This window comes from Cannabis sativa, chromosome 1 (assembly GCF_029168945.1).
Source record: "Cannabis sativa cultivar Pink pepper isolate KNU-18-1 chromosome 1, ASM2916894v1, whole genome shotgun sequence".
Lineage (NCBI taxonomy): Eukaryota > Viridiplantae > Streptophyta > Magnoliopsida > Rosales > Cannabaceae > Cannabis > Cannabis sativa.
Window position 1 is genome coordinate 48783963 of NC_083601.1, and position 26549 is coordinate 48810511.

The 26549-nt window shown below is 34.0% G+C and overlaps 3 protein-coding genes across 4 annotated transcripts; 2 read left to right on the forward strand and 1 right to left on the reverse strand.

The window, feature by feature from the left end:
* Positions 1-36: 36 nt before the first annotated feature.
* LOC115703877 (uncharacterized) lies at positions 37-6191 on the forward strand. Of its 2 annotated transcripts, XM_061108441.1 has the most exons (5): positions 37-132; positions 208-336; positions 876-955; positions 2205-5328; positions 5807-6191. In XM_061108441.1, exons 2-4 carry the CDS (start codon positions 289-291, stop codon positions 5317-5319), a joined length of 3243 nt encoding a protein of 1080 aa, XP_060964424.1. In that variant the 5' UTR covers positions 37-132; positions 208-288; the 3' UTR covers positions 5320-5328; positions 5807-6191. The 2 variants fall into 2 exon arrangements, with proteins under 2 accessions (XP_060964424.1, XP_030486972.2); XM_030631112.2 differs by lacking the exon at positions 37-132 and having other exon boundaries at positions 164-336.
* Positions 6192-10129: 3938 nt separating this feature from the next.
* On the forward strand, positions 10130-14860 carry LOC115706745 (uncharacterized). The gene is made up of 8 exons (XM_030634478.2): positions 10130-10302; positions 12896-13417; positions 13550-13633; positions 13742-13917; positions 14082-14166; positions 14256-14348; positions 14453-14548; positions 14639-14860. Exons 2-8 carry the CDS (start codon positions 12896-12898, stop codon positions 14717-14719), a joined length of 1137 nt encoding a protein of 378 aa, XP_030490338.2. The 5' UTR covers positions 10130-10302; the 3' UTR covers positions 14720-14860.
* Positions 14861-17030: 2170 nt separating this feature from the next.
* Positions 17031-18545, reverse strand: LOC115703878 (protein FAR1-RELATED SEQUENCE 5-like). Its single transcript, XM_061110443.1, has one exon. The coding sequence runs from the start codon at positions 18543-18545 to the stop codon at positions 17031-17033; it is 1515 nt and encodes a 504-aa protein (XP_060966426.1).
* Positions 18546-26549: the final 8004 nt, after the last annotated feature.

Genomic DNA, 26549 nt, shown 5'->3' on the forward strand with positions numbered 1-26549 from the left:
GCATCTTGACCCAAAAATTTTTAAAATGACAAAAAACTATTTTTTATTCTGACTTTTAAAAACACAATTTTAAAAAATAGGGTTCAACTTTTCTTGAACACAAATCCGAACACAGTAACTCTTTTTGAGGGTATTGACCCTAAAAAGAAATGTCAAATTGAAAAAAAATGGCAATACAAATTACACCCAACTCGTTGAGAACATAACATTCATTTCCAACACAGCTGCTTGATTGAGCCAGACCCAGATCTCTGCCATTGAAATACCTCAATTCTAAGAAGCAAGGTCATGTCCGGGGAGAGACCTAGAAGAGGTGTTCTGCCTCCGGCTCAAGAGGTAATCCATCTTCTTCCATTTATTCTTTTTACCTCTTGGTTTTGGTTTTCCCGAGAAACCATTCTCTCTATTTTGTGTTTGTTTACCTGAAAAGTGATTGGAAGCGAAAAAGAGGGGTGGAGGGGTCTTGTGGGTGTTTGTTATTTGGATCCAAATAGTTGAATTTTGAAGCATTATTCGTTATTTGTTCTATGAAAAATTGATCACCTAATCGTTTTGTACTGGTGCATGGTCCTTTTGGAAAATGTCAAATCTCGGTTGATTAAACTGTCATCAGCATCGATTTGTTTCTGTATTAGAATATTCCTATTTTGCTTCTGATTTCAATTTCACGTACAAACTTAGATGCATAATTTTGTTGAATGTTGAAAATTTGGTTAGTAATAGTTGATGGAAAGGAGTTCTTATTGAAATTTGGTGCAGTTTTTGTTCGTGTGGTCTTAATTTATTAGCTAAGTTGAATGTTCTTTCAACAAAAAAAAAAAAAAGCTAAGTTGAATGAGTAATTCCAGTCTGTTTTTTTTCGATTTAAAATGCAGAATATTGAGAAATTAAAGAAAGTTGTTGAAGAGGGTAACTACTATGGAGCTCAACAGATGTACAAGTCTATAAGTGCAAGGTGCGGACATTCTCTTATGTTCAACATATATAATATCAATTTACACACACACATATATATATATATATATATATATACATACATATATATATTAGAACCTTAGATAATACACTTGACCAAGTAAATTCTATTCTAATGGAGAGATTATAACTAAATAAGGCTCTACTGTTTATATATATAAACATATTAGACGGCAGCAACATCCAATGCACGTTTAGCATTTTTTCATGCTTATTAATATAAGCTAACAATTTATCTAAATCTGATTTAAGACAAAAAATTTCATGCTGACAAGATGAAGATTTCTACTCATGAATAGCCAAGCACTAATTTATACTATCTTACAATTTCGTAGCTTCAAAATGGTTTAAATGTTAATGTAATACTAGTACTAAAATCACATGTTGAAACCAAATAATCTCTTAAGATTCCGTGTGTGTTGCCCTCCAAAAACTATTGTTCTTCGAAATAATATCAAGGTATTCTTACAAGTTTGTTACAGATGTATCTCATCCATCTACTGGTCTTGTACCTTCCACGTTAGTAGATTAATCATTGCAAGACATAGGATGAGATAGAAGACCATATCTAGAGCCAAAACCAATGTGCCTTTCCCAACCCGCATAACTCATATATCAGAAACTTTGGAAAAATTAGCATAACTCAATAATCTTAGTTAAGTAATTTACCTAACAACGAGCATGGCATCCAGACTAATTTGTATTATAGTTAACAAATTAAACTTTTTTAAGCTTCTTCGTTAAGTAACAGAAAATTAAGATAACAAGTGTTAAACCAACAAATTCTTTACACCACATAGGCCCTTTTTATATATAAGGATAAGGAGATAAGGGAATATATATGTATGGATGAGTTTTTTTAGTGGTTACATTTTGTAACTATAGTCTATAGGTGATTAGCAACAAACTTATGGAAATTATTGCACACTTTATTCATAAAACATAACCCAAGGTGATTTGTAGTAATTAGCTATAGTTTTCAACCATGACTTTTGGCGTTCAATATGTTGTGGGGGATACCTTACAATTTAGAATTTTCTCTCTCAAATATTGTAGGGTGCAAGGGGAGAATCCGATGTATATGTTTGTACATGTATATATGTGTGTGTATATTATTTATTATACATGTGTGTTAAGTGTATAAGTAAAGAGATCATCTTAAAAAGTTCAGTCAATTGCTTTCTTCTTTTCCTTATTTGGTGAGACTCTAATAACATTGAAAATTTCAGTTCAGTAGAGAAAGAGCAGTTGAAGATTGCGATAACTGGTGAAAGCACCGAGAAACACACAAATTTGATTTCAGAATCAGAGTCCTCACTCCAACAGACTCAAGTAATTGCTGAGAATGAAGTTTCTGTAGTAGAATCTAAGGTTATTTCAGTTTCTGAAAAAGATGAGACCTTGAATCCTGAAGAATACTTTGATGACAGCATGGCTTGTGATATCCACGTTCAGTCAAATGTAGAACAAGCAAGGGAAATAGATAGACAAGTGAAGGATAGTGATCAGGTTTATTCTGATGGAGGACATGAAAAGGCTTTAGATTTCAACACTGAAGTTTCAGGTGCCGCTGAGCACCTTAAGCCTATAGAGAACTTGGAACAGACTGAGACTTGTGATGTTTCTCCGATTTGTGTTAGTACTGTACAGGAGATAGAAACTGAACATGGAGGGCAGCAAATAGAATTTGAAAAGCAACAAGAAATGCCTAAGAAAATGGGTGGTGTAAATGAAAATGATGGTCATGCATGGGCAGATGTGACATTCTCATGTGAGCCCAGTGAATTAATACATGTTGAAGGTACAACACCTGGTGACAATTCTCCTAACCCTGTTGATAAAGCCGTGCTATCTCCACCAGACCATGACAGGAACTCACCTACTCAAACAGTATGTCGCTCAGAAATGGACAACCAAACCACTAAGAACGTGGACATTGCTCCAATGGACACCAATGAAGTTTTGATTTCAGCTAGTGAAGCTTTGGGCCAGTCAGATGATAATCAAAACTTGAGTAATGAAGAGTGCTTACAGGAGGGTGTAGCCACTGATTATAGTATTTCTGATGGAAATTTCGCAGATGAGGAAGGTGTTAAAGAGCAAGTTACCCCTGTTGAGTTTAGTTTACATGGAGAGAAAGACTTGACAGTGGTCAAAGAAATTACTGATAGTAAACAGCCAAACAACAGCGAAGAGAAAATCATTAATGAGAAATCTCTGGAGCCAGAGAATTCGTTAGTGAATCAACAAAGTTGTGACTTACCACCAGAAGATGAAGATGTATTTTCTGTAACCGACTTAGTTTGGGGTAAAGTAAAGAGCCATCCATGGTGGCCAGGACAGATATTTGATTTTACTGATGCATCAGAGAAGGCAATGAAGCATCATAAAAAGGACTGCTTCTTGGTTGCCTATTTTGGGGATAGAACATTTGCGTGGAATGAAGCTTCATCTTTAAAGCCCTTTCGGTCTCATTTCTCACAGATGGAGAAGCAGGGCAATGCAGATTCATTCCAGAAGGCTGTCAATTGTGCTTTAGTAGAAATTTCGAGGCGAGTACAATTAGGCTTAGCCTGTTCTTGTATACCAAAAGATTTACACGACAACATTCAATTCCAGGTCGTTGAAAATGCAGGGATCCGGCCAGAATCAAGTATAAGAGGTGTGGATGAATCTGCTAGTGTTAATTCCTTCCAATCTGACAAGTTGCTTGAATACCTTGGAGCATTAGCACAGTCTCCATCAGGTGGGAATGACCGATTGGAACTTGTAATAGCGAAGGCTCAGTTGTTAGCCTTTTTCCGTTTGAAGGGGTTTTGTAGCTTACCTGAATTTCATTGTTGTGGAGGATTGGTTGAGAATAACACCGTTGGCTCCCGATTTCAGGATAGTTTACATCCTGATGATATGGCTGAGGATGCAAGTTCTCTTTCTAAAGATGACGAACGAGCTTCCTCTAGCCAGGAGAGGTCGAAATTACATAGTTCTTCTCATAAACGGAAACATAATCTTAGAGACGGCGTTTATCCTAAATTAAAAGAGAAAAGCTTATCAGAGTTGATGGTTGGTGCCATAGATTTTTCAGATGACGATAATCAGTCTGGTAAGAGGAGAAAGGGTGTAGATTACCATGCTGAGGACTTGGCAGCTCAAGATGGAAGGAAAACTGTTTCTGTTGCAAAAGCTTCTAATTCCACTTTTCCAAAGCAGTCATTTAAGATTGGTGAATGTATCCGTAGAGTTGCTAGCCAGATGACTGCTAGCCAGACGACTCCCAGCCAGATGACTCAGAGTACTCCTACTGTGAAGCTTGAGAGGGTGAAGCTAGATGGAAGCAGTGACAGACCTGGGGATGGTTATGAAATTTCCTTTCAGAGCTCTGAGGATGTCTGTAGAGGAAGGACAAGTGATGCAGGAAGGGCAGCTGATGCAGGAAGGGCAGCTGATGCAGGAAGGGCAGCTGAACCAGCAGAGTACTCTTCACTAGATGAATTACTGTCTCAACTTCAGTCTGTTGCACAAGATCCCTTGAAGGAATTCAATCTTTCAAGTGTTATTATTAACTTCTTCACTGACTTAAGGAATTCAGTAGTGATTACAGGCCAGTATTTTGGGAGTGAGCATGTGTCAATTGACAAAGTCACTGGTAAAAGGAAGAAAGGGTCTCCTGAAACTTTTGAATTTGATGATATGAATGACACCTATTGGACAGACAGAGTCATTCAAAATGGTTCAGAAGAGCAACCTCTCCGTAGAGGCAGGAAAAAAGATAATCAACTTGCTGCTACACAGTCAGAAAAACCTCCTCAAGAAGGCCGTAGAACATACTCTAGGAAGCGATACTCTAATGGTGAGCTTGGCTTGACACCAGAGAGACCTGCTGGCTACGTTAGCGAGAACGCACCAGCAGAACTCATAATGAACTTCTCTGAGGTAAAATCTATGCCATCAGAAAGTAACCTGAACAAAATGTTTAGGAGATTTGGACCACTCAAAGAAATGGAGACAGAAGTTGATAGGGACAGCAGTCGTGCTAGGGTAGTTTTTAAGAAGTCTTCGGACGCAGAAGTTGCTTGCAGCAGTGCTGAAAAATTTCACATCTTTGGCTCAACACTTGTAAATTACCAGTTGAGCTATACTCCAACTCTCCCTTGTAAAGCATCTCCGGTTGTTATTACAACTCAGGATCATGAAATGCAACTTGATCTCTCTGCCCATGACCATGAGATGCAGCTTGATCTGTCCACCCACGAACATGAAATGCAACTTGATCTGTCCACCCATGACCATGAGATGCAACTAGACCTCTCCAGTCTGTCAAGTTTTGAGGTTAATTTGGTTTAGGAATTTCAGGTATGCATCATATACTAAATATATTTAGTTGTCTTTTGCAGCTCTTAAACTTATATTAAATTTCTCCTTACATTGATGGAAGGAGTAATTACTATGAAACTTTAAAGTATATTGCTAGTTGGAAAACACTTATAAGGTGAACCATGAGATGAATTTTCGTTATTGTTTCTGGTTATAATGTCTCTTCAGTTCTGCTGTTGGGTATAGAGAAGAGAATGTCTAATTAATTTTGTTCTCACACACACAACACATCTGTGAGAGTTGGGATTATTGTAAATAGAAAAAGGATAAAGACTGTTGAATTGCTAATAAAATGTTGGCATGTGTGGTAATGTTGATAAAGAGTTATTGGTAGATATAGAAGAATATAGATTGCCTATGCTCTTGCCATGATTTTCTCCAACTTGATTTTCTCATATACTTTTTACTATTCTGTGCATTATCACATTTAACTTGAGAAAATCCTTGTCTATTACAGGAAAAGGTTTTAGAAATCTGGCTGCAATGCTCTCACCTGGGCTGCCAAAAGGAGGTATAGGTGACCGAAATGTTAACCAGGTTATGAGATATTCACTTGGCTTCTGGGTGCTGTGTTTTGTTTTCTGTCAAAATGCATTTTTCTATCCTTACCCTTACCCTTCTTGTAATCTATCTGGTTGTTTAGTTTAATTTTAATGTATAGCTGAGTTAGCTGAGCTTCTTTTCATAGTTCATTTCTGTTCAGCCAGTCTTTTTTCTATCCTTGATGACTACTACAAAATTGAATCATTGATCAGGGGTGCACATGGTGTCTACTTGAAAAGGGTAAGAAATTTTCAGTATTGTCTATATAACATGCTGGGGAACCTTGCTTTTTTCTCTTACCTGAGAGCTTCTTATAATAGACTCATTTGACAATTAACAACCAATGCATTTAACTTGTACTTTTTTAACATGATTGGGCTCAAAATGGCACAAAATTTACGATTTTGTACCATCTGATGAGATCCAAGGTTTGAAAACAAAATTAGCTTGTTTGATTGATGAATCTTAGAATTTAAAATAAGATGAATAAGGTTTTATTTTAAAATTAATTGGCAATGGGAATGGTATCGCATTCATCTTATATATTCTATTATCTTAGATATAGGAGTAATTAAATAGTTTTTGGGTTTTGGGAGACGGGTGAGTACTTGAGGTGGGTTATTCGAAGAGAGGCCTTTCATCTAGAAGAAATGAAAAGAAAAAATATAAAGAACAATCACCTGTGTTTGAATAGGCAGGCTTTTGCCTTTTTATATAAATCAGTTATGAGTATGAAGCTATTGGTTGTTGCCAATTTTTTCTTTCCTGAATAATATTTTCCCCCTATATTTACCTTAAATATCTTTTGGAGTTTTGTTGTAAATTTTTATTGAAAACTGATATAATTTAATTACATTTAATATATATTAAAAAATAAAAATATATATTTTAATTATATTTATTAGATTTGTAATACTTGATTTTGTGTATTTGTTTTTATGATAATTTTTTATATTTTATTATTTGGTACTGGTAGTGTTGTTTTATTTATTTTAAATTTTATTTCAAACTTTTAGTTGTAAACTTGTAAGGATAACATATATATATAAGAGTATTAAATTAAAATGAAGGGTGATAATAAGTGTATTTTTGTAATATTAACTTACAGTTTATTTATTCTTATTCCGAAGTGAAGTAAATGTGTGAAATGATGAGAATATTGTCAATCTAATTCTAATTCCTGGGACAAGTAAACAACATATTCTAATTTCAATTCATCCATTAAGAGTAGTTTATTATTAGTGAGTTTGATTATGTATAAGTAAACATATTACTAGAGTTAAAAGTAGTCAATTTAATTCAATCTACATTTTATTTATGCATACACGTGTAGTTTTACAAAATATTTATATGCAAATAATAATCTTTAAGTTAATATGTTTGCTACAAAAATTAATAGTAATTAAAAAAAATTAATTTCTTCTATCAATCTTTTTTATAATAAGAGAAATTTGTTGTATGAAATTTAGATTTAGTTAAATGTTAGATGCTAATTATTAATTTTGTTTTACAAAATTTGGAATTTTAAAGTATAATAAGAAAATATTACAATTGATTAATAGTTTGAGATTTAGAATAAAGAAAAAAAAGTAACTAATTCAATTTGTACTTTTTACATATTGGGTTGGATTGAATTTAAAGAGTATAAATTGGATTAGTATAAGTTATTGAGTTGGAATTCTACCATTCCAAACCACCTCTTCATCTAGCCCTACCTTATGAGCTAAAACATTGGCATTTGTTTGTACATAAGTAAGAGTAACATTAGGGAAAAAAGACTATACAATTAAACAATATTTGAAAGTGAAGAGAAATTGCTGGAATTACAATTAATCTTCTCAGCCAATCCTTTTGAATATGTTTCTACTTGCTGAATAGGCATCTGAACAGCTACACACCAACATCTCATATTTTCTCGAATTGGAATAATACAACCAACAATAACTCTTTTTACATCATTTCTAATTACAGCTCTAACACCTATTTTATCTATTCATTATCTATTGCAGCATCTACATTTAATTTTAAAACTCCACCAGATTGTGGTATCCACTTTGCCTTGCCACAGATTCAGATTTATTTAGTCCAACTTAAATATGAATCTTTTAGATTGGATTAGTTGAATACTAATTAAATTGTTTAATTTTCTCCTCTTTTTTACCTTTGTAGCTAGCAAGTAATAATTTCAATGATTTTTGAATCAATTTATTTTTATTAAGTTCTTATAGCAAAAGTACAAATTAAATAAGCATTTGTTGTTTTATATCTATGGATTTAATTTAATTTTTTTTATAACTAAAAAGCAAATCACATGGTGCACATTTTAATTTCACTCTTTTAACTTAATAGCAATCCCAAAGACCACCGAGTAGTTAATTGGGGCTTATACATTGTTTGTCAGCGGAATCCCTCTCATGTAGGGATATCATGACCTATCAAATAGGGTGCACAAATTTTCATTACTTTCAAAGGAGTGCCTTTTTAAGGTTCAAAATAAGTACTATCATGGAAATTTGAATTTCGAAAAGTAACTAAATGAGGGACTTAGCGTAATTGGTTGGGTGATTTTACTACACGTGTCTTTATTTCCTTAAGATTATTTTCTCCTAATTCTTTCAATTTGATGTTATGTAGTGCTTAATAGATTCTTATTTTCTTTCGTTATATGTTTTTTCTTGATAAATGCCTTTAATTTTTTAATTCATTTTTTCTTTCTCTTGGCATATTAGCTGTAAATGCTTTTAGATTTTATGGTATTTTTTATTATTAAAATATAACTAATGTGAAAAAACAAATAAATTGTAACAAATGGTCTTAAATCTTAAATCTCACACTAAGGAAGGTTAATGTCCATTTTTTAAAAAAATGAAGTAAATGGTTTTTTTATAAATGTTAATACCTAAAATACCCTTGATTATATAGATGAAGCTCAACTCCATTTACGAACACCATACCTTAAACCAATATAGAAGCAATATATCTCAACGAAAGCGCCGCGAAAAAAAATTAATATACCACCAGCATAGTAAAAAAAAAAATTAAACAAAAAACTTAATTTAATATTCCACAAGTTTTTTTCTTGTTCTTTCCTTCATGAAATACCAATGAACATAAAATCAATATACCTCAATCAAATATAACTATACTTCATACTTAAATTAATATTTCATGTTTTTTTCCCTCTTTCGTTCATTATATACAATAACACATTAAAATAATATACCATAATATTAAATTAATATATTTTCTTTCAATTTTTTTTTCTTAGTATATTATTACACATAAAAACAATATATCATAGTGCAAAATAACTATACCGAACACTAAACTATTATTCAATTCTTTTAATTTTATTTTTATTTCTTTCCTTCATGATATATAATATAACATACAAATACTATACCTTAGAGTAATATGAATATACCCCAACAATTCTATAGTCAAATAAATATATAGAAAAAACTTAAATAAACTTTCCCAAGTTTTTTTTTCTCTTTTTTTCATGATATACCATAGCAAATAAAAACAATATACCACTCTATTTATTTATTAATACATCATAGCACATAATAAAGATATACCGTACAAAATAAAAAAAAAATACTAAAAACTTAAATTAATATTTAAAAGTTTTTTTTTCTTTCTATCCTTCACGATATACCATATCACATACAAACGATATACCTTAGACCAATATGCATATACCATAAACTTAAACTATTATACTATTAAATAATTTTTTTCCACGATATACAATAACATATAAAAACTATATTCTGCAATCATAAGCATAAATACTACAGTGAAAAATTAATATACCACCGGTATAGTGGAAAAAATATATATACCAAAAACTTAATTTAATATTCCACATGTTTTTTTTTTCTTTTTCTTTCCTTCATGATATACTAATGAACTTAAAGACAATATTTCCTAGTGAAATATAACTTTACCTCAAACTTAAACTAATATTCCACATTTTTTAATTTCTGTCTTTCGTTCATTGTATACCATAGCACATTAAAATAATATACCACAATCTTAAACTAATATACTACCTTTCAGTTTTTTTTTAATATACTATTGCACATAAAAACAATAGGGTAATTCTACAATGGACACCCCAAATAAGATATATCAATGCACCACTTAAACTCTTAATAATTATTGGGTGTTAAATCAAGTCCACACATTATTTGGTGGGATGCAGTACAGGAATTTTTTTTTGTATTTAAAACACATACGTACAAACCCTAGAATTATGTGTTTTGTTATATTTTTAAACCCCACTCACCCACCCCTCTGTTAAAAAAAAACAGTCGCAATCTTCTTTACAAAATATATATAAAAAAAAGAGTTGAATCTCATATAAAACAAGGGAGAGAGATTTTGAAGGCAAGGAATTAGCAGGTAATTACACACTCTTTTATTCTTCTTGTTTCATTGTTGTATTCACATTTTTTTTTATTAAATTCTCACCTAAAAATTCAGTTTTGTTCCCTCTTTACATCTGCCATCTTCTAGTCTTTGTGGAGTCCTTTTTGATTTCGTTGTAATCCTTTAGTTTTCTACACTGGTTTTGTGTGTATGTGCTGGTTTTTTCTGGTTTTCCTTTGTTTTTTACTGGTTTTTACTGCTGCCCTGTTTTTGGGTCCTTTAATGAAGTTTATTTCAGATTAAAAAAAAGAAAAACTCATATCCTAATCCAATCAGATAATGCCAAGTCATCAAATGGTCCAACCCATAAGTTTGGTTTTTTTTTGGAAGTGCATGTAAACTCAATATTATACTGAATTGAAGGTCTAGTCTAGAACACAAATACTTCCTCATGTTCTAAATTCAAAATGAACTTTGATAATATTAAAAAACAATGGTTCCTAATTAAATTACAATTATCTAAATTGATAACTTGAAATAGATAATATCAAATGAGAACTCCAAATAAATAAATGCTAGATCTTTCAACTATTCAGATGATGATATACACTTTGGAAATCTGAATGGGAGTGTTGTAAGAGGTTGATCATCAGATAATCCTTGACTAGCTAAACCCAAGGTATAACCTAAGGCAATACCCACCACTGCATTTCCTACTTGCATATACCTTTGTTTAATTGGTCCACTAAGTTTATAACAATCGGGAAATCCTTGCAGCCGTGCTAGTTCACGTACAGAGAGCACTCTATCTTGCTCTGGATGAATAATTATCTGGTTGTGAGGTTCAGCTCTGGTCACTACAGTTCCAATCGTTTCGTCCCATACGTTTGGTTATTGCCACAAAACAACCCCTGTGGAACTTAACCTGGTCCATTATCACTTGGTGTGCAATAGTCCATACAAAATTATAGGTGTAAAGACCACAGTAATTGCTCCCTAATTTGTAGTCTTCCAAACCAATCTCATACAAATTAAAATGTAAGGTAAAAAAAGGAGTAAGATTACAGTAATTGTGTTTTCTTTCAAAATCTCCAAGCTTTTATATCAGAGGAATGGAAAAAGATAGGATGGAAGAGTGAATAAATTGGAGATATAAAGAGAGTAAGCAATAGGGGAAGTGGAGAATATAAGAGAGTACGATAGGACGAAATATGAAATCTGAATCTAGCTACTAGCTAGGTAGGCCTATCAAAATGAATTCTTCCCCCACACTTATCTACCTGGGTTAATTATTAAAAAAAATAACTAATTTATGGGATAAATTTAGCATAACAAAATTACATTCCATGTTTGTTGATTTTTTCCCCTTTGTTTAATATTTTTTATTTTTCTGATTGTTGCCTCATTACTTTTCTTGTAAAATACCAGTAGAAAAGCGTGTATTTTGCAATTTAGCTGTGAAATTATTTATAGAGTTCTGGATGTATTTTTTACAATAGTGGATAATATGACTAGTTTAGATAATATTAGATAGGTATTTTCATACAATGGGGATTAGTTTCAAAGTTAAAAGGAACCCCTTCCTTCCAGATGATTACAACCCCTATATCTTTGTATTTTTTTTCTTTGGTTGTTCATTTTTTTTTCTCTCCTTTGTATTTGGATTTTTGGTTTGTAATGCATTCATTTGCTTCTTTTTGGGTGCTTTCTTTTCTGAAAAAAAAAAAAATTATATATGCTGAAAATAATTAGAGTCATTGCTATTACCCAACACCAATAATTGAGATTAGGAACTCTGTCTTAAATATATGAAAGTCTTATGGTCATCTTTATAGTTCTCTGTAAGTGACAATTTGTGTTTACTTCTCATAGCAAAATTAAAATTGAAAATTTGATGAAATATATTCAAGTAATCCTAAATACATAAGATGTGCTTCATTTTTTAAATATTGAAACACTACTGAAATATAAAATGGTGACAATATTATTGAACTTGTAAAAAGAAGTATATTTTATATTTATAGTCTCATTTTATGTATCATAGCACACATATATATATATAGGCTCTATCAAAAAAAGTTCAAAGGAATGTGTTTGGTAGGGGAAATCAAATTCATGGTTTGAAGGAATTTTAAAAAAATAATTAACATTTTAGAGGAGCTATTTGGATTCTTTGGAAACTAAAAATAATGGTGTCTTCTTGAATCTCTTCTATGATAACTCCAGAAGCCATGTTTCATGGACAATTATATCTCTTGCTCAATTAGTGTTCAGATTGTGTAGTTTTTTGGTGTTAGTTCATAATATTTAAGCCCAATCTTCTTATTTAATTGTTTAAGTGCTTTTTTCATTATCGTTTGACAATACAATATAGATTAAAATTTTTCTCTTTTTAATGGATATTGAATGCAACTCTTTTTGGTGGAGTAGCATTAGGCGTTGCTGATAAATATTTTCTCTAAAAGTTTAACACATTTGGGATATTTATTGTGTGAGGTTAGAATTTCACCCTTATTGAGTTTGAAGCTTCATTATAATGACTTAATTAACAATATAAAGTGTCAAGTTCAGACATGTTACATCACCTATTTTATTTTTTATGAAACATTGTTGTTGGTTTTTTTAGATGGAGAAATATCTACTACAACACTTGGATGAAGAATTGAGGCGTTTACAAAGTGTGACCCAGCAGATGGAAGAGTGTATTCATTCAAAGAATCACGAGGTTGATAGATTGGTGGAAGTAATTTTGAGGGCAGAGGAGGGTAGAAAAAATTCAACGAATCAAATTTTGTCTAGTTTAGCAACAGTAATTGATAAAATAAATAGTTTTGAAGGTCAATGTTCAAAGGGGCATATGCAAACCGGTTTGGCGGAGAGTAACATGGAAAAAGATGCTAAACAATTTCAGATGAAGCAATCTAATGTTGGTGAAGTGAAAACTAATATAATGACTTCAATTGAATGTGTAGATGGTAAACCAGTAAATAGTGTTGAGAGTGAGGTGAAGTTTGTCTCTGATTTGAAAAGGAGTGGTAATGTGATTGAAGGTGAAAGTTCAAGTGAAAAGCGTTGTAGAACTGTGCCAAACCGTATACCCTCTTTTACCCAATTTGGGCGAACATTGAAGGATTTAGGACACATTAAGGTTAAATTTTGAGAACATATAATATCTAATTGCTCTACTTTGTTCATTATTATGTTGTGTAAATTGGAGACAAATGGTTTAGAATTTCAGTTTTTTGTTGAATTTCATAATTTTGTGTTTGCTCTTTGTTAGGGGATTGATGGTGTTGAAATAAGAGGATCTCAAAAGTCATTATCAACTTGTAAATTATCAGTTAGACAAAGTTCATGTGTTAAGGTATTGAATCATTCTTTCTTAATATATTTAGAGTGAAATTTTTTTGTTCTTTTTCCCAATTAGATAATAAATATTGAAATTGTTAAATATATATCTTTTCATGCACAGGGTGTGTCTGAGATATGTCCTGTTGGTCAGGATACTAGTAGTGGGTTAGATGTTTTGGAACTTTGTAATTTGAAGGAGAAGAAGGACGTTGGACCTTTTAAAGTTAATGTTTCACTAGTTAATGTCGAGATGGATAAAATAATCTCGTATTTGTTTGAGAAGAGCTTAAAATCAAGGTATATATTGCATGTACTATGTTTTTTCTTTTTATAATAATAAAAAAAAAAACAGTAGTTATTTTGCTATTTAAAAGTGTGTCAAGAAGTGAGATGTCAAGTATGTCAATTCTAGTGTTGATATTTTATTTAGATAATGATATTTTTTTATTATTTTAATGTAGTGACATTCTAGTTGACACTAAATTTCATCAGTTGGAGCGTCATATATTTCAAACACTTGCTCCTTCTCAGAACATTAATGGAGAGGTTGGTGAATGAGTATGTATATTATTTTAAGTATATTTAATTTATTTTGTTAACACAACGTTTGGTTTATTTTGATATACAACATTTAGATAATAAACATTGTATCGGAGATGTGTACACATAAAAGGAGAGATTCTATGAGTAAGACTGGTTCAAACTGGTACCTAACTACTTGGATGACGGTAATAAGTTCGGTCATGCATATTTTTTTTTTTTTGGTATTTTTTTTTTAATTGAATACGATACATCTGTTATATTTATATTTTAATTTATGTTTGAGATACAGAGTAAGTTTACTTATTCCAAGAAAAGCCAACGAAATGGTGGAACAAGTAATCCAATGAGATCATTCTTTTTAGGAGATTTGGCTTTGTGCGAGAAGGTATATTAATATGAAATTTATAATTATATCATAATACAAGGATTGTAGTTTTATTTATGTACTTGTTGTTTACATATTTTTTTTTTTCAGATATTTGTTCCTGTTCATGTAAGGTCCGAGGATCATTGGATCTTGTTGATAGTAAAGATGAAGGGGATAATAGAAATATGAGACTCACTTCATGGTGGAAAGTCTGTTGGGAATGAAATTTTGAAGGAAGCGGTTAGATAAATTACCATTATTCATAATAATATATCTATGTGCACTTTTATGGTTATTTGATATTGGGTGGTGTCTCTTTTGCTTAGATAAAAAATTGGGATTGCTTTTTATCTGAAGAAATAAAAAAGTTGCATGGGGGAAATAAGTGGTCATTTACAGAATTTGAAGTTATTATGATGGATGTACCTCAACAGCCTAACACTTTTGACTGTGGGATCTATGTTATCAACTTCATGGAGGAACGAGATACACAACTTCTTGTCCCCCCCTAATGTATGTATCTTTTAGTGGTCTTATTTGAAGAAATTATTTTTTGTTAATAGTTTATTATAAATTTGGCTAACTAAATGTTTTACCTTTTAGTATGACAGTGATAATGAGCGTATGCGTGTTGCTTGGAAAATATTTTCTTCAAGCTTCAACAAAGTTAGGGAGTCTCAAATCAAGTACACATAGACGAAGAATTTAAAGTTGCATCTCTGTGGCTGTCGAAACTTTTTCCTGGATAGTAGTGTTTTTTTATTATCTTTTATGAACAAGAATCGTTGTAATTTGTCTTTTTTGAATGAACAAGGAAAAATTATTGATTCGAATGAGTACACTTGTTTTTTTGAAAGAGGTATTACTTTTCAAGTCATTATAACATTTCTATCTATAAATTTATTCCATTTCAAGTTTTGTTTGCTGCTTTTAAATTTATTCCATTCCAAAGTTTTGTTTTGTGATATACTCATTTTTCATGTTACGAAAATTCTAGACAACAAAAGAGTCGTATATAAATATACACACTCCTATTTCTTGGCATTATTTTTAACCTTACTAATTGAAATTATTAATCAAATGAAACACAATTTTAAATGACAAGTAATAAACAATTTTAAAGGCTCATTACACATGTACCTCTTTCAAAAATTCATGTTTCTTGTCATCTTTACCATTTTCAATTTGTTGTAGATTTTCATGTGTCTAATAAGTGTATTAAACTTTTTAAATTAATACCAATGAATGGACTACTCTTTTTATGAAATTAATCTGCGGATGCAATGGGAGTCAGCCCCCTCGGTCTCTAATACGAGGGTCAAACGCAGCACATAAGGTCAGCCTTCAGTTCTACAGAGCCAGCAAGCACAAACGTTGTTGCAAAAAACAGCAGCAGCCCCAACTCTAACAAATACCAGCTGCTAACTATATTAATAAATACATGTTTTTTTACAAGCTTCATAAAGACCCTTGCTCTTAACTCTAATTTGCACAACTTTCTTGACATCTTCGCTTAGTCTACTTGCAGCAGTACACACCATATCTCGAAGATGCATCAGTTTCTATTCTGCCAAATCATATACAAGGCAGCAGCAACAACTGCATTCTAGACTCGATTTTGCAAATCATGAGGCATAGTCTTGAACCTTAAAAGCAACTCAGCAACAGAATTGGGCCAATGAATACCACCTAGCTATTTACTTATGTCTTCAAAAACCTGTTTAGCATAAACACAAGTAAAAAGCACATGGTCATGAGTTTCAAACTCGTTATATGTACATAATAGTATTGGTGATTAATTTGCACTACATTTCCTATTCTATAATTGCCTATATCTTGAATTGATTGCTTTCCAGCTCAATTCATCAAACAATTAATGAATTATACAACTCCGTAGTCAGAAACCATTTATAAGTTCTTATGAGGACTCATCATTAGTGATTATAATTTCAACTTAATTTGTACCGTAAATGTTTTTCATTAATAGAAACCACATATATAAACTATATATTTTGCAACTTTTCATTATGTAGTGTATGGAGGATATAGTCTTATAATACGTGTAATGATAATAATCCTAAAATTAACAAAAGAGTTGGATTAGATTGCAGATCCACATTTAATATCAAGAAAATGAAGTCATGTTGCTGCAGAAACATGAAAGTTTACACAGGCTTCTATTTGTATCTTATTTTGAGACTTTCTTTTATTAAAAAACTCATTTAATTAACCAGCAAAAGGCTCACAACAGAGCAAAACAAAATAAAGTCTTAAATGACAACAAGAGGTGCCAACTCCTCAAAGCAAAAATAACAAAAACCAGAAAGGTTACTAACTCACTGGCGAAAACAACTATTATTTGGTTCATGATAATTAAAAATGTGAAAAGGAAACCACTTATTAAAAAACATAATAATAGCATCAAACAAAAATCAAAACAGGAACAATCTATAAGCATTAGTCCATCTTCTTATTTTCTTCTCCACTTTGATGTACCACTTTATTGAATATCATGAGTTCCATAAGGTGCTCCCCACCAATTTCTCATTGTCTCTGTATCATCTTTTTCCTTTCTTTCTTCCGCTACATATGTTGCATCAAATTTGTGCTGGTCTACATCAGTTGTTTGAGGTGTTGCTTTTTTTCTTTGATTAGCATCTTCCCAACACTTTATATTTTCATCAAACACAAATTCCTCATCTGAAACCCCATTATGTTCATTATCTTCCCAAACATTGCAGTCTTCATATGCACCTTCACCATTGGATATGTCCAAATCAGAATTATTTATATTCTCTTCTCTATTTTTCTTGCAGGTTGTTTTGTTGTGGCCATACATTCCACATTTGGTGCATTTTCTTTTCCTCACTTGCCTCGAGGTACCAGCCACTTTTCCGGTCCCTTTATTTTTGCTAACTCGGGGGTTGTTCAAATCATATTCCATGTTCTTGTCACATTGACTTGGCTCTTCGTATCCATCTTCTTCTAATGAAATTTTTTGTAGCCTATACATTAATTGCTCAAGTTCCTTCTTTGCCAAATTCAAAAGATTGTCACTCGTACAAGCAAGGAAAGAAATTTGGTAAAGCTGGGTTGAAATATTACCAAAACGAATTTTGTCTTTACGACATGTGAAGCTGCATCGGGTAGAACTTTCGTTTGGTATTTCTTGTACCTCTCGTGCATGTATTGTCCATTGTGTAATGACCAAAGACTTTGGAATTGAAGTCACTTTGAATTTTTTCATGACACAGAATATATGTCGGCATGGGATGCCATAGGTCGGGAAATATTGACATTCACAACCTATAGAACCAGTTGACAAGTCTAGATATACTGTTCTATGCAGCGTGTCAAAAAGAGGTGTTTTTGTCAATCGAACGACCACCATATCATCTTTTTTTGTTGAAGAATCTACCATGTACCTTGCTTCTTTTTCTATTTGAGCACGAACTCGGAAAAACATATTTCTTGTGTACAATTTTGCTGCCTCCTCCTCGATATGTGTCATGTTTGTCTGCTGAAGCAACGGCATAGTATTCATCGTGTCATAGTCATCCTTGGCATCTCGAGTTCTTAGCAATGACATTCCCACATCAATAGCACGAACAAATTCATACATTTTCATCTTCTCATTCACTCTCTTTTTAAGTAGAGCATGCATGCCCTCACACCTTTGTGTTGTTGTCATTCCAGCAAAGAAATTACCTCTCAGGTATGCCTCTGCCCATTGCTCTTTTCTATCGGTCATCCACTTTGCCCACTCGTTTTTTTGGAGCCCATATTCTTCAATCAAATCTATCCATAAAGTTTCAAACTCATCAACAGAGTAATAGTTAAAGAATAATTTATTGAGCTTCCTTAAAAACTCTGGATCCTTCACAGCTATCGCAACCTTCTTGTGGATGTGCCAATAACATAATCTATGAACAACTTCAGGCATGGTTACATTGATTGCAAGTCTTATTGCTGGATCACCATCTGTGATGACCGTCTTTGGTGTAACCCCTCCCATGCAGTCTATAAATGTTTTTGTTGCCCATAGTTGAGTTACAAGAAAGATGAAAACAGAGAGAGAGAAGCAAGAAGAGAAAGGAATTCTTTATTCAATGTATGTACTGTTATGATACAAGAGTTGGTATTTACACAGAAGTAATAATAACAGAAAACACACTAACTAACTGTACAACAGTATAACTGTTATTAACTAACTATAACAGCCCTTAACTAACTTCCTAACCGTATGGACTCTGTATCTCAACATCCCCCCTCAAACTGCACTGGGATTGGCCCAGTGACAGTTTGTTACATAAAAAGTTGAACTTAGGAAGAGTTAAGGGTTTGGTGAAGATGTCAGCAGGCTGCTCTTCAGTGGGAATATAGCAGACAGTAAGTTTGCCTTCAGTGACCAACTCTCGAACATAGTGTACATCAACCTCAATGTGCTTTGTTCGGGAATGAAAAACTGGATTAGAGGCTAGTTGTTGAGCTCCTTGATTATCACACCATATAACTGGTGTTCTTGCTGGTTTTATGCCTAATTCATTTAGCACAGAAATGATCCATACAACCTCTGTTGCAGTGGTAGATAGTGATCGATATTCAGATTCGGTGCTAGATCGAGCCACTGATTTTTGCTTTTGGACCCCCATGAGATTAGATTTCCTCCAAGCTTTACACAGTAACCTGTTGTCGATTTTCTATCATCCAAATTGCATGCCCAATCCGCATCTGAAAAGGCCTCTAAAGTAAGACATGTTGCCGGTTTGAAGATGAGTCCCATGTTAAGTGTGCCTTTAATGTATCGAAGGACCCTTTTGCATGCATTCCATTGGGCAACAGTTGGCTGTTGCATGAATTGACTCAGTTTATTGACTGAGAAGGCAAGATCAGGTCGAGTCATGGTTAAATATTGTAGGGAGCCAATGGTACTCCTGTATAGAGTAGGATCTTCGAACAAGGGACTGTCAGCAGTGTATAATTTGTATCCTGGGGTTGCTGGTGTAATGCATGATTTGGAGGTGTCCATGTTGGTTCTTTTGAGGATATCCAATGCATATTGTGATTGTGACAAAGAGATGATGTTGCCGGTTCTTTGAGCTTGAAATCCCAGAAAATAACTCAATGACCCGAGTGTTTTGAGAGCAAATTTGGCTTGTAGATCAGTAATAACTTTGTTGACAGCTTTAGAATTGGCACCAGTGATGAGAATATCATCAACGTACACTAAAACAAGTAAGGGACTGCCATTGGAAGTGCTGAAAAACAAACTGCTATCTGATACAGAATTGGTGAATCCCCAAGCTAATAATGCACTTTTGAGCTTCTCATACCAAGCTCTAGGTGCTTGTTTTAAGCCATACAAGGCTTTCTTTAATTGACACACATATGTAGGATAGTTGGGATCTTCAAACCCTTGTGGTTGCTGCATGTAAACCACTTCTTCTAAGTCACCATTTAGAAAGGCATTGTTTATGTCTATTTGTTGTATGTCCCAACCATAGGTTGCTGCAAGTGTAAACATGATGCGAATGGTACTAGCTTTAACAACCGGGCTAAAGGTATCAAAATAATCAACACCAGCAGTTTGTTGAAAGCCCTTTGCCACTAGCCGAGCCTTTAGCCTTTCTACAGTTCCATCAGCTCTTAGTTTGATTCGATACACCCATTTATTGTCTATTACATGCATGCCATGATGGTAGGGAACTAGAACCCAAGTATTATTTTTCTTTAGAGCATAGTATTCTTCCCCCATGGCTTTATTCCATAAGGGATTGTTTAATGCCATTTTTAAAGAAGTAGGTTCTTTGAGATAACATTAATAGTCATTTAACTCAGCTGCAAGAGCTTTTGGTTTAAAGATGCCAGACTTGGATCTTGTGGTCATAGGGTGTATTGATGTGTTTCTTGAGTCATGTTGGGCATTGGTAGTGATGGAAACGGGCAAGGCAGGTTGAGTGGGAATATTGGGGTCAATTCTTGGTGATGCAGGTGGCTGTAGAGGAATGTTTACAGCAGTGGTGACATCAGTATGGTGAGAGAGAGGGATTGGCTCGGTTCTTGGTGGTGCAGGTTGTTGCACAGATTGTGTAACTGGTGGTGTGATATTGGGATTGAGGAGAGGCACATTGGATGGTAGAGGGAGATACTGAACAGTAGGAGTAGATGAGACAGACTTGGAATTGGAAGAAAACAGTTGGGAATACGGAAAACATGTCTCATCAAAGGTGACACTTCGGGCAATATAAATTCGACCCGAGGAATGTAGACATTGATACCCTTTGTGTTGAGGACTGTAGCCCAAGAATACACACATGGAAGTTCTGAAATGAAACTTGTGTTTGTTGTAAGGACGTAATAGAGGAAAACATGCACACCCAAATGTTTTTAAAAAGGAATAATCGGGTTTGGAGTGGAACATATTTTCATAAGGAGAGATGTATTGATTCTTTTGGATAGGAAGTCTATTAATGAGATAGGTAGAGGAGACAAAGGCATCCCACCAAAATGATAAAGGCAAATTTGCTTGTGCAAGCAAAGTAAGGCCCATATCGGTGATGTGCCTATGTTTCCTTTCTACTCTTCCTTGTTGTTGGTGTGTATGTGGGCAAGGGTGTCTAAAAATGATGCCTAAGCTATAAAGAATAGGCTTGAGAGGTCTATATTCCCCATCCCAGTCAGCTTGGACTGATTTGATTTTGGTGTTGAATTGCCGCTCAACATAGTTGTTAAAGTGTGTGAAAACACTTGCGGTTTCAGACTTTGCAGTAAGAGGAAAAATCCATGAGAATTTGGTAAAATCATCAATGAAACAGATGTAATACTTAAATCCTTCAGGTGAAGGATGGGGTGAGGGTCCCCACAGATCAGTGTGAACTATTTCAAAGGGTGCATGGGTTCTATTTTGTGATGAGGGAAATGAAAATCGGTGAAGTTTGCCATATTGACATGCATGACAGAGAGGCATTTCAGCACTAGTAATATTGAGAAAATGGAGAACTTTATTGAGAACTTGTTGATTGGGGTGGCCAAGTCTATTGTGCCACAATGATACAAGTTTAGAAACTTTATTACAAGAATTGGGAACACTTGTAGTAGTAGAATTTTTATTACAAGATGAAGTAGAGACAGCATGTGCTTGACAGAAAGAAGCATTTCTTGCAGCAGCAGGGGCTGGGAGATGCTGGTTGGACTGTGGAGTCTTGTGAGTAAACTTGGGTGCTATTTGGTAGAGGCCATCTTTAAGGGCACCCTAAAGAAGAGGGATCTTCGATTGATTGTCCTTGACAAAACACAAATCAGGAGTGAATTCAACAGTGACATTGTTGTCACGAGTAAATTTGGAAATACTAATCAAATTTTTTGTTATGGCTGGAACATGAAGAATGTTTTTAAGATAAAGAGACTTTCTTGCAGCAAGAGTGCTATGACCAATGTTATTTATAGAGAGTGAGGAACCATTACCTACAACAATTTTCTCTTTGCCTTTATAGGAGCTTTGATGATGAAGGTTGTTGTTATCTTGGGTGACATGATGAGAGGCTCCACTATCAAGAAACCAGGATTCATCTGTGTTAGAAGTTGTTGCAGCAACATGTGCTTGAGGGTGGTTGGGGGCAGAGGGTGCATCATTGTCATCAGGACCATTGTAGGAGATATCAAATCGTCTGTAACATTTCTGAACTGTGTGACCAATTCGTCCACAGAGTTGGCATGTAGGGCGATTATTGTTGTAAGAACCTCGGCCACCATTGTTGTTTGATCGACCACCAGGAGGGCCTCTTCCTCGACCTCGAAACTGGTTTGTGTTGCCACGGCCATTAGTGTTGGGAGGGCTTGATTGGTTTCTTCGATACTGGGCATAATTTGCCGTGGCACCATTTAAATCAATGGTGGTATGGGTTTGATTTGCTTCGATGCGAATTTCCTGGCTTTGGAGCATAAACTGGACTTCAGCAAGGGTGAGATTTTCTCTTGAAGTCAAATTAACAACCACTGCTTCGTACTCGGTTCCCAAACCAGCAAGAACATAGAGTATTAATTGTTCATCTGAAATTTGATTTCCTGCAGCTCGAAGACCGTCTGCCAGATTTTTCATCTTCAACAGGTATTCATCAATGGCCAGCGATCCTTTCTTGGTGGATTGAAGTTGATTCATGAGATTAATTTGTCGTGCTTGCGATGCAGTGCCAAACAATTGCTCAAGAGTAGTCCAAATTTCAGAGGAGGTAGCACAATTTACCACATGCCCAATCATAGATTCAGATATGGTTGACATTAGCCAGGAAAGAAGAAATTGATCAAGACGCATCCAACGATTGAATTCAGGATTACTCACCATTGTTGTGGATTCTGGAGGTTGACGAATCCTAGCTTGAGGCCGATTTTGATTTAGCAGAATTCCTTCAAGATCATGTGCCCGTATTGCTGGAAGCACTTGTGATCTCCAAAAAAAATAGTTGCTTCGATTTAGTCGTAATGGAGGAACAAACATTGTTGTAGGAACGATTGACTGATGAGCTGCTTCACCGGAGGAGGTCGCCATGGAAGTACACCTTCAGCTCTGGTACCAAGTTGAGTTGCAAGAAAGATGAAAACAGAGAGAGAGAAGCAAGAAGAGAAAGGAATTCTTTATTCAATGTATGTACTGTTATGATACAAGAGTTGGTATTTATACAGAAGTAATAATAACAGAAAACACACTAACTAACTGTACAACAGTATAACTGTTATTAACTAACTATAACAGCCCTTAACTAACTTCCTAACTGTATGGACTCTGTATCTCAACACCCATGTATATGTATCTGAGGACTCGTCAGATAGCAAAGCGAACCCAAAAATCGTTGACCTGAAATGATTATTGACCCCTAACCAAACCAGAAGTGGCTTCCCATAGGCGTTTGTCTTGTACGTGGAATCAAAGGCAACTGAATGGCCAAACAAATGGTAGTCTTCTCAAGATTTTGAGTCAGCCCACATCACATTCAATAGGCGGTTATTGGCATCATAGCTAAATCTACAAAAACAATCTACATCATGATCTGCCTTATGTTGGAAATAGCCGATAGCCCTTGCTGCATCAGCATTTTTTAAGTGCACTGATTCATTCTTTGCAACTCAATTATACAAATCTTTAGGTAGGAAAGACAGTTTCCCATAACCCCCAACTAATTCTGCCATATAAGAGTAAATTTGGCATGTTTTTATCCCTGCACTTTTCATACAAGTGGCATCCATTAACATCCCATCCGGTATAATTCGGTTCGAGCGAATGAATTGTCGAGCCCGGCAATGACCAAGGGGTGGGAGTGTGTTGAACGAAATTCCTTGCAATACCATTTCCCGTCCTGCTTTCTCAAGGAAACTCTAAATAGAAACTTGCAACCTACCCTAGTAATAGCCCTCGACTCTCTTTTGCGGTTCAAGTTTTTAATCCATTTCATTCACGATGTCCTTTCCTTAGACTGAAACCGATCATGTTTGAGTATTGGTGGATAAAGAACTCTGCATCTTCAAATGTCAAGAACTGTTTTCCTACCAAGTCCTCCCGAACAAGTTCAATTGGGTCCTTGAAGATTTCTAACTTTTCAGCAGCTATAATCCACTTGTCCTCAGTTTGTTCTGCAAAGTAATTATTGCTAACTTGTTCTTCATTGAAATCACTCATTGTTTTTTTTGCAGTAATCTGAATTACGATTCAAATCCTCTACTTCTATCATTATATATCATAGAAGGAATTTGTTCTGCAAAGTACCTGTGCACATCATGATAGTATTAATAGATCGTCAGCACTGCATGAAAAGGAATAGATATTTAAGAAATTATAATAGTGATCAGATTCAGGGCATATATACAAAAATAATTTAAGACTTCAGAGTTTCTCCTTATTTTTTTGTGCTACAGGAATATGTTTGGCTACCAACATTATTAAGCTACATGATTAAAAAGAGACCTGGTACTTCAAGAAAGTTATTGGTTTATATAATTATTGAATTCACTATTCGGAAAAAGAAGACACGAGGGAACTCAACAAAAAGTTAAGGAATGTTTGGTATCTAAATTAAGGTACATTTTCCCATATAGAAAGGGGCTTACAAGTTGATGTTCCAAATTTTGATAATGTCATGGATGAGGAAAATTCAATAAATGCTTAAAGTAAGATTATTATCTCTTTCCTGATATCATTATATTTTCCATACAAATACAACTAAAAACTGAACAGTGCAAGCTCATCTCACTACAAGTACAAACAATCTTGTGGTGTTTTTATTACTACATCCAACTCTCCAAGTCCAATTCCAGCTGAAATTCATTCTAAATGAAAATAAAGTCAGAGCTCCAATTAATAAAAGCTTAGTTTCTATCAAACAGAATTCCCCATCTACTTAGAATGACATGTATTCTAGGATTAAACTTTTTTTAATCGTCTCCATATGCCACCTTTTATGGCCAAATCATATCTTATATGCAATATACTTTATCACAAAAACAAAAAAATTCAAGCCATCATTGATTTATTATTGGGTTCCATAGACAGAACAGAACAAAAGTCAACTGGGCATTTACTTCATCACCCAGAACAAAAGATCAAGTGTTCTTTTCCCTTGAAACTGATAAGCCACCAGGTTCAGTAGGAGTTTAGGCTTAGTTGTTAACTCTCTTCATTTTTTATTAGAAACTGATGTGTATTAGTGGTTGAGTTATATTACTCTTAGAAGCTGATGTGGCAATTATTTTAGAATACTTTAGAGTATATAAGGGGAGGAGGTCTCCTAGAAAGGGCATGAAGAAAATTGGTAAGAGTTGAGACTCATTGTGGAGAGCCCCAATCCTCTCTGAACATTGGAATAGGAGTGAGAGAGCAAGCCTCTCAAAAGCTTCTGATTTTGTAATTTTTTTCCATCCATTCAATAAAGTTTCAGTGAGGAATTTCAGCTAATCTAATCTATTGTGTAATTGCAGAAGTTGATTCTAACCAACAAAGAACTCACCAATTTGGTGTGCTGAGCTGCGGACAATGGCACTAAGGAAATCTGTGGAAACTAGAGTAACTTTGAAAAGTGACGCAACTAAAAACATAATATAATCACTTAGTAGCAATAAGAGATTGCTTTTAATCCAGACACCACCAAAGTCTTGGATTTCAAAGGGAAAACAGAGGAAAAGCATACAAGTAGCAAAAAGTTATTGAAAAAAATCTGAATCCAATGTTTTCAATATAGAAAAATACTTTCATTCAAATTATTGGGACCGATCTTACACACTACATAATGACCTTAGGCCTACATAATGACCTTAGGCGCATTTGTCACTTGGAAAACTAACACAAACTTCGTACTACTGGTCGAGGACATAAAACAATATAAAGTGAACAAGATAAACTAAATGGACTCTTCCCAATTGCGCATAAAAATAAAAACTCAAAAAAATTATCTATTTAACAGACAATCACAGAAAACAAGGTGGTCTCTGAAAAATTAAGGAATATCTATTTAACAAATAATGATCTTTGACTCTAAAGATAATTAACTCTTCTATAAAATGATCTACTCAGAAGGTTTTCCACGACAAACCTGCCAAAACTTCAAGATAAATCCCCATTCCGTCTCAGCTACAACAACCAAAGCAGCAATCAAAACAGCGTAACACCGAAATATTCCATCGAAAATCTATGATTCACCTCATCACAAGAAGCAACAATCAGAAATATCAACAATTGAACATAGAGATACACAAAACAATATAACAATAACTAAAGGGGTGAGAATGAGATAACATATGCACAGAAAACAGAGTTGGGTGGGTGAGAGAGTATATAATCAGTCATTGAATTTAGATTACGAACTGAAGCATATTATATTCCTGAAACATTATTATATATCTCAAAAAACTATTTTAACTTCTCTCCTAGATGTTTGGGAGAAGCATATTTCTTAAGCACCGTAATAGGAAACAGTTACTTGTTTCACAATGAAGGTGAAACACTTCACGAGCAAATGGGTAGAAGTTTTTTAAT